This window comes from Trichechus manatus, unplaced genomic scaffold (genome assembly GCF_000243295.1).
Source record: "Trichechus manatus latirostris isolate Lorelei unplaced genomic scaffold, TriManLat1.0 scaffold00053, whole genome shotgun sequence".
In the NCBI taxonomy this organism is placed as follows: domain Eukaryota; kingdom Metazoa; phylum Chordata; class Mammalia; order Sirenia; family Trichechidae; genus Trichechus; species Trichechus manatus.
This window is the reverse complement of record NW_004443989.1, coordinates 7,595,344-7,604,169: the sequence shown is the minus strand read 5'-3', so window position 1 is coordinate 7,604,169 and position 8,826 is coordinate 7,595,344. Positions and strand designations below refer to the sequence as shown.

Below are 8,826 nucleotides of genomic sequence, written 5' to 3'. Positions count from 1 at the left end.
GATTTTGTTAAGGCTTGCTTTATGGCCTAATATGTGGTCTATTCTGGAGAATGTTCCATGTGTGTTGGAAAAGAAAGTATACTTGGCTGCTGTTGGGTGGAGTGTTCAGTATATGTCTATGAGATCAAGTTGGTTGATTGTAGCATTTAGCTCTTCCCGTATCTTTGTTGAACTTCTTTCTGAATGTTCTGTCCTTCACGGAAAGTGGTGTGTTGAAGTCTCCTACTACTATTGTGAAGCTGTTTATCTCTCCTTTCAATGTTGTTAGAGTTTGTTTTATGTATTTTGGAGCCCTGTCGTTGTGTTCATAATATTTATTATAGTTACGTCCTCCTGGTGCATTGACTCTTTAATCATTATATAGTGTCCTTCTTTAACCTTTGGGGTGGATTTTACTTTAAAGTCTATTTTGTCAAAGATTAATATTGCCACTCTGCTCTTTTTTGAGTGTTGTTTGCTTGATATATTTTTTCCATCCTTTGAGTTTTAGTTCGTTTGTGTCTTTAAGTCTAAGGTGTGTCTCTTGTAGGCAGCATATAGACAGATCATGTTTTTTATCCAATCTGCCATCCTCTGTGTCTTTATTGGTGCATTGTCCATTTACATTCAGCATAATTGATAGGTATGAGTTTAGCGCTGTCATTTTGATGTCTTCTTTTGTGTGTGTGTTGTTCACAGTTTTTGTCCCGCTTAACTTTCTGTGCTGAGTCATTTTTCTTTATGTATTTTCTTTTCATCTTTTTCACTGTTGTTGATTTTGCGTTTGCTGAGTCTTTATATTTTTCTAGTTTTTTATTTTGACTTGTAGGACTGTTAGCTTCCTTTGTGGTTACCTTAATATTTACCCCTAGTTTTCTAAGTTTATACCATCTTTTATTTCTTTATATCGCCTTGACTTGCTCTCCATATGAAAAATCTATGTCTACATTTTTTAAGTCCCTCTTTTTTAATGTTGTTATCTTTTACATATTGACATCTGTTTCCCTATTTTCAGTGTTTTAGCTTTGATTTTTGTGACTTCCCTGTCTGGGTTGATATCTGGTTGCTCTGTCCTTTGTTCTAGTCTTGGGTTGTTATCTGATGTTACTGATTTTCTAACCAGAGGACTCCCTTTAGTATTTCTTGTAATTTTGGTTTGGTTTTTGCGAATTCCCTAAACTTTTGTTTATCTGGAAATGCCCTAATTTCATCATCATATTTGAGAGACAGTTTTGCTGGATATATAATTCTTGGCTGGCAGTTGTTTTCCTTCAAGGCTTTAAATATGTCATCCCTTTGCCTTCTTGCCTGCATCGTTTCTGCTGAGTAGTCCAATCTTATTCTTATTGACTCTCCTTTGTAGATGACTTTTCATTTATTCCTAGCTGCTCTTAAAATTCTCTCTTTATCTTTGATTTTGGCAAGTTTGATTATAATATGTCTTGGTGACTTTCTTTTGGGATCTACCTTATGTGGGGTTCGATGAACATCTTGGATAGATATGTCATATTTCACGATATCAGGAAAGTTTTCTGCCGACAAATCTTCAACAACTCTCTCTGTATTTTCTGTTATCCCCCCGCCATGTTCTGGTACTTCGGTCACTCGTAGGTTATTCCTTTTGACAGAATCCCACATAATTCTTAGGGTTTCTTCATTTTCTTAAAACCTTTTATCTGATTTTTCCTCAAGTAAGTTGGTGTCAAGTGCTTTATCTTCACTCTCACTAATTGACTTCTATTGCCTCGATTCTGCTCCTATGACTTTCTAATAAGTTGTCTAATTCTGAAATTTTATTGTTAATCTTCCGGATTTCTGATTGCTGTCTCTCTGTGGATTCTTGCAGCCTGTTAAATTTGTCATTATGCTCTTCTCTAAGCTTTTTAATTTTCTCTATTGCATGTTCTGCGTTTTGTTTAATTTCCTTCCTAATCTCTTGAAGAGTTCTATACATTAATTTTTTGTATTCTGCCACCAGTAATTCTAAGAAATTTTCCTCCTCTGGAAAATTTCTAGGTTCTTTATTTTGGGAGCTTGCTGAAGCCATCATGGACTGCCTCTTTATGTGATTTGATACTGACTGTTGTCTCTGAGCCATCAATAAGTTATTATATTTATTTTATGTTTGCTTCTTGTGTCCTAGCTTCTTGTTTTGTTTTGATATGCCCAAGTAGGCTGCTCGTATGAGCTAGTTTGATTATTGGTATCTTTGAAGCTCTAATGTCCTGTCACCAGGTGGTTAGATCTGTTACTAGGTATGTGAGCTCAGGAGTCCAGCCACTCCTCCTGTATGGATTCAGCTCAGGTGCCCAGGTAGCTAGCCACCAAGTGTGTGGTGAAGGCTCTCACCTACAGTCCTAGACAGGCATGGGTGATTGGTGTAGGCACAGGCATCTGGCTGCAGCAGAGGGACACACTCTAAGCAAGGCAGGGGGCTGATGGCCTCCCCCGAGGGTCCAGGAGGAAGGTGTGTCCCTGTTCCCTAAAGCGTGTAGGTGGGTGGGTTTTGCAGCCAGACTATGAGCACCCAGTGCTGTTAGCTGTAAGGACTGGGGGGCACCTCTTATTCTTGGACCCCTATCGCAGGTGGCTAGGTGGCATGAGTTGAGCCACCAGTCTTTAGGCCCCTGATGTGGGTAGGTGAAGACGCTGCTTAATTGGCAGAGTCAAATGTCAAGAATCTGCCACTTCACAGCTGAAACAGCTGAAGTTAGACTTTGCAATTCATAGTTCACAATGACCCTGTTGTACTGTGGTAACAAGGGCCTATGCTGTTGAAATGGGCCCACACAAATCTATGCAGGGGGAAAGACACTCAAAGTCTGTGGATACCTTATGCCTGTGCATAGGCAAAGGAGCTGTGCCTACCCTGAGTTCCTGGCTTAGGGGAGCTGGCAGTTTCTTTTTTCCCGTTTGTTAATTTGTTCACTCTCCAAGGCCAGGAGAATGTCTCAGGGTGTGTGACGGATCCTACTTCCGGCCCAGGGGACTTGGCAATTGCTGAAGCTGGTCCAGGATCCAGTGCATAGCAGGGAGCGGGGAGGTAAATGGGAGAGAGTTTTTTCCCTACGGGGGTGTTTTTGATCCCTGTGGTAGGCCAGACGCAAGTACTTATCTTTCACCTATCAAGGGCTGCTTCTCACTGGTTCCGGGTGGCCAAGTAGACTCTCTGCCGCTAGGTCTCTCCTGGTGTGGAATATGCCTCCTGAGCACCGCTGCTTGCCTGCCTCACCGCTCACCCATGAGCTGATCCGGCCTGAAGGGCTCAGGCTCTCGCCGGGTCAGGTCTGGCAACTGCTCGCTGCTTCCGTTGTCTCTCCCTCCCCCTGCCACTCAGTCCGGTTCCTCAAGTTTGCCTTTGATGTTCAGGGCTCCTAGATTGTCATATATGATCGATTCACTCGTTTTTTCGGGTCTTTGTTGTAAAAGGGTCCACCGGAAGCATTTGACTACTCTGCCATCTTGGCCCCCACCTCCACTACTGCAACTTTTGAGGAACCACTTCTCCCCCATTTCCAGTCCATGGCACTCTGGGTGGCCAATTAGAATCACAGTGATTCATTTGGGGTTGGTCATACTTAGCCAAGCGGGGCCAACTGAGACAAACCCTGGGAGTTTTGCTGTCTCCACTGCAAAGAGCTACTCTTTCTTTGGAATTGTCAGCCCGGTGAGGTGGAGCCTACTGTTGCAGCAGCCGTCTTGCCTTCATGCCTGGGAGTGGGTGGGGTGAGGAATGAACCTGCCTGAAAATGAGCCAAACAGCGGAAAGCAGGGTGAAGAAAAGGAGAGAGACAGCTGCATGGAGATACCCATGAACACCTGGATCCAGCCATGCCTAAAGCTGGGGCAGCCTGTGGAGTGCTGTTTTGCTTTATTTTTTAGTTTTATGAGCCAAATTTAAGGTTAGGGAGACAAACATTTTTGTTTCCTTTAGTGACTCCTTACTGATTTGCAATTCATAGTTCATCTGCAATTATCAAAACTTTTTTTTTTAATAGACTTTATTTTTCAGAGCAGTTTTAGGATTACAGAAAAAATGTGCAGAAAGTACAGAGTTCCCATGTACCCAATACCAAAACTGTTAAAATCTATTTATTTCGTTGTCTGAAAAAGTTTTGATGAGAAAATGATAACAATAGCAATAGTGAGAAAATAAACAGAAATTTGCCCATGGTCCTGCCACCCCAGTAATCAAACAGTTTTCATTTTTCTCTACTGCCTTCCAACCTTGCTGTAAACATACATAAGGTTTACACACTTGCAATCACAGAATACATTTAAATATAAGTATAGATTTTTTTTTTTTAATTCTGCCTTTTATTTTCATAAAACATTTTTATAGTGTAAAAATTTTCCTTTTTACTTCAAGGTCTTCACACTGAGTAAGTATCTCCAAAAGATGGGGCTCTTTTTTTCTGCCTTAAAGATAACCACAATACCATTGTGACACACAATTTACCACATCAACTGGCCAGTCACTGTTTACATTTATCCGTTGTCTTTTTTTTAACTATTTGTTGTTAGAATCAGAATCCAAGTAAAGTCTGCATACTGCAATTGGCCGATGCCCCTTAAGTATATCTTTTAACCTGTAGTCTCGGTCTCTCTCTGTGTGTCTGTTTCTTCCCTTGCAATTTTTTGTTGTTGTTGAACAACCTGGGTCATTTGTCCTTGAGGGTTTCCTACAGTCTGGGTTTTCTCTGGACCTTGTCCTCTCTCCAGCCCTCATTCTCTCTCCTTTTCCTTCACTGTCCAGCACTGTTAACTCCGTCTCCAATTCACTCCTCACTTCAGTCCAGTCCCACCATTACCGAAACCACCTGGCTAAGATTTCCAGTGACATCCTAATTGCCAAGTCCTACTCTCAGTCCTCTCTGTACCTGACCATTCTGTACCTGACCTGGTGGACCATGCTCTCCTTTTCCCAATTTATAAACTCTAGTTGGACAAGACGTTTTCTTGAAAGCAATATTATTCCTTTTCCAAAGGTCTCCCCTAAAATCTGAAATTGCTACTTAGATACAATCTGAGAGCTCCAGATGGTCCCTGAGAATAATTTCGTATACCACTAGAATCTTTCCACCCAATGTGAGGCATCTCCTCCACCAGGCCCTTACCTTTAAAGTGTAAATACAGCGTGTCATTCAATGCTGGGGTCATGTAAAGCTTGTGTTGCTTGCAGAGTTTTTGCAGGAAACTTTTAGTCATTCTGTTAAAATGAGAAACATGAACGAGAAATTTACTTTGTTAGCTGTAAAATATATTTCAAAAATTCCTAACCACACCCCTTTCTCCCAAAAATTCCACAACATGCTATGTGCCTGGTAACTCTTTTAAATTTTCCTCCTCCTTCTTTCTTTTTTTTAAATAGCTTTCAGAGCCTCTTCCAATATTGTTACTTTCAGCATTCTTAAAAATTGCAATGTATGTTCTAATAAAAATACTTCTAATGGTGTCATCAAGAACTACTGATATTTCTCTCTGCAGGCCTGGCATTAAGTTTAGTAGATTGTGGTTAGCTGTATAACACAGACACTGCCATCCTGGCTCCACTCCTTAATAGTTCTCAGACACTGGGCAGGCTATTTCATCTCCATGGGCCTACATTTCTTCATCTGTAGAAGGCGTGATAGCACCATCGACCTTATTCAGGAAATGTGTGCTGTAACTGGCAGCATGCCCACATACCTGGGGCTTCGGTCATCCCTGTCGTCTCGTGGGTGTCCTAAGCGACTGTCTGACCTGCCATCACCACTTTGTTTCTGCTTGCTTTGGAGGGATGTGTTAGAAGGAGCCACATATGTTTCCTTGGACTTGTTAATTTCTATAAAATAAAAGAGAATAGTTCTATATATATATTTATGTATGTATATATATATATATAATTTTTCCCCAACTTCAGTTTCATTAATAGCTCTTTCCACTTTTAGTACGGTTGTTGTTATTGTTGTTAGGTGCTGTCAAGTCAACTTCTACTCATAGAGACCCCATGTGACAGAGGAGAACTGCCCCATAAGGTTTCTGAGGCTGTAATCTTTATAGGAGCAGATTGCCAGGCCTTTCTCAGGTGGAGTTGCTGAGTGGGTTCGAACTGCCACATTTTCAGTTAGCAGCCAAGTGCTTAACCATTGTGCCACCAGGGCTCCTTTTGGTATGGCACTGTATGACAGTTTTTAACTCATTGACAAGGACCACATAAATTTATCTTTGGCTGGATTCTCTATAGAAACTCTTGTACAGGTACACGAGGAGACCTATACAAAGATATTCATTTCTGCATTGTTGGTAACAGCAAAAAAATGGTTAGTAACTCAAATACTCATCTGTAGGGACAAGTAAAATAAAGCATGCTATATGAATTCAATGGGTGACTATTCTGCATTAAAACAATGTACTAGAGCTACATCGATCAGCATGGATAGTTCTCAGAAACATAATGTTGAGTGAAAAACGCCAAGTTTCATAGTAAGCACAGAATATCATTTGTCAATTTAAAATATAAAAACCAATGCTATATATTGTTTAAGGAAACATAATATGTGTATAGAGAAGTGATTGAAAGAATCCACACCAAATTCAAGATAGTTGGTTGCTGCTGGGGAGGGAGAAGGGAATAGGACCAGGAATGGAGGACATTGGGAACATTAACTTTATCTGCAAGGTTTTATTTCTTGTATTAAAAAAGACTTCAAGTCAATATGTTAATCACTTTCAATTTTAGGTGACAGTACATGGGTGTTTATTATTCACTGCTCTTTTCATTTTTTAAAAAAATTCCTCGAAAGAAAAACCACACAAAAATAAAGCAAAGCCATTCAAATGCACTGAATTTTAAGGGCTGTTGGCTGCTGCTCTGTGTGTTAGTGTGGTGTACTGAACGAGATGAAAACACTCTGTGTGGGGACTGTCTTACAGCCATTTATTAATGGCCTACTATATGAGCCCTGGTGGTGCAGTGGTTAACAGCTATGGCGAGCTACGGTTGCTAACCAAAAGGTCAGCAGTTTGAATCCACCAGCTGCTCCTTGGAAACCCTATGGGGGCAGTTCTACTTTGTCCTATAGGGTCGCTATGAGTTGGAATCAACTTGATGGCAACAGATTTGGTTTTGGTTTTTTTATATGCCAAAAACTTTCACACCAGGGCTTACATCAACCTGAAAGCCAGGGATAATTATCCCTGCTTACAGATAAGAGACTAAGGCTCAGAGAGGTTAAGCTCTGGGCCAACGGCCACAAAGCTGGTGAGCTGTGAGTCGGAATCTGAACCCAATACCGCCTGGCTCTGAAGCTTATATCTTTCCACTGAGCAATACTGCTTCCCTATGGCTTCTCACTAAGGGTTTGCCTGGACAGTAGGTGCTCAAGATATATTTGTTGACTGGGTGTGAAAAATGAAATGCCAATCAACTAGCTTCTTTGTCTGAGCATTATAAGGTTTCCCTGTTGGGTCCTAAGCCAAGTAAGACTGGAGGCTGCAGCGTCTCTGCCAAGCCCAGCCCATTCAGGAAACTTTGGTGAGGGTCACACACTGACCCCAGCACCACCAACTCTCCACTCAGTCGCTCTACCATGTGTCAGGCACTGGACTGGGCACTGGAAATTCAGTCCAGATGTCCTGCTCTCACATAGCTTGCAACCTGGAGGGGGAGAACCTTTGATCTTACACCGTGACACCAATAAAAGGATAAATTCAAAACAAAAGAGTGTAGGGGCAGGAAGGGAGCTGGTTCATTAGGTAAAGATTTGGACTCCCAAGTCAGACCGTCCAGGTATGAGTCTGTGTCACTGACTTGGTGGTGGTATTGGGTGCCTTGAGTTGATTCCTACTCATAGTAACCCCACACGACAGAGTATAACTGCCCCATAGGGTTTTCTTGGCTGTAATCTTTATAGAAGCAGATTGCCAGTTCTTTCTCTTGCAGAACTGCTGGGTGAGTATGACTGCCAACCTTTCGGTTAGCAGCAGCGCTTAACCGTTGTGTCACCAGGGCTTCTTCTGTCACTGACTAGCTGAGGGTAATCTTGATCAAATTTTATAACCTCTTTAAAGTCTCCATTTCCTCTTCTGCGTGAAATGGGGAGAGGAGTGTCTACTGCAGAGGGTTGGCGTATAGCTCAGATACAAGCACTTGGCACCTATCGATAAGTGTCAGAGCCCTGGTGGTGCAGTGGTTAAAGCACTGGGCTGCTAACCGAAAGGTCTGCAGTTCCAACCCATCAGCCGAATCAGCGGAGAAGGACGTAGCAAAATGCTTCCGCAAAGATTTACAGTCTTGGAAACCCTATGGGGCAGTTCAACCCTGTCCTATAGGGTTGCCATGAGTCAGAATCGACTCCAAGGCGGTAGGTTTGGTTGTTTGGCTTCAGCTGCCACTATTATTATTTTTGGCTCTGAAGATGAGGTATGTGACATTGGAAGGAGACTGGAGCGCCCAGGCAGGTCGGCCCTCGCCCTCCTTTCCCTCCCTGGGGAGGCGGTCAGCACCTTCCTTGCGGCCCCCTTGGCCTGCGCTCCCGTGGTCCCCCGCAGACGCCTCCACGCCAGGCTCCACGGGGCAGTCCTGCCCCGCTCCCTCGCTTGCCACTGGCTCCGAGGCCTCAGGGTGCATGTTTATTCCTGCAACAGGAAACACCTCGTTCCGCGGGGTCGCTGCAGCACCGGCGCCGCCAGGGAGGCCCGGCTTTCCTTCCCAGCTGGCCACTCGCGCGCGCGCTGTTGGCTGCCCAACGCTCCCCTGGTCTCCAGGGCAACAGCCGCGCATGCGCACGCGCACAACGGGACAGCGCGCCGGAGACGCCGGGGGCGGACCTTGTAACGGCTCCGCCCCCGGCGCTTGCGCGGGTC

General features: G+C 43.4%; 1 protein-coding gene across 1 annotated transcript in view; it reads right to left on the bottom strand.

Annotated features, from left to right (window-relative positions):
* DNAAF1 (dynein axonemal assembly factor 1) overlaps positions 1-8,590 on the bottom strand; it is a 24,675-nt gene extending 16,085 nt beyond the window's left edge. The window contains exons 1-3 of the mRNA XM_004377786.1: positions 8,467-8,590; positions 5,668-5,803; positions 5,097-5,188 (exon numbers count right to left, since the gene is read on the bottom strand). Of these exons, the coding sequence (XP_004377843.1) occupies positions 5,097-5,188; positions 5,668-5,803; positions 8,467-8,590 (352 nt within the window). The remainder of the gene's footprint in view (positions 1-5,096; positions 5,189-5,667; positions 5,804-8,466) is intronic.
* Positions 8,591-8,826: the final 236 nt, after the last annotated feature.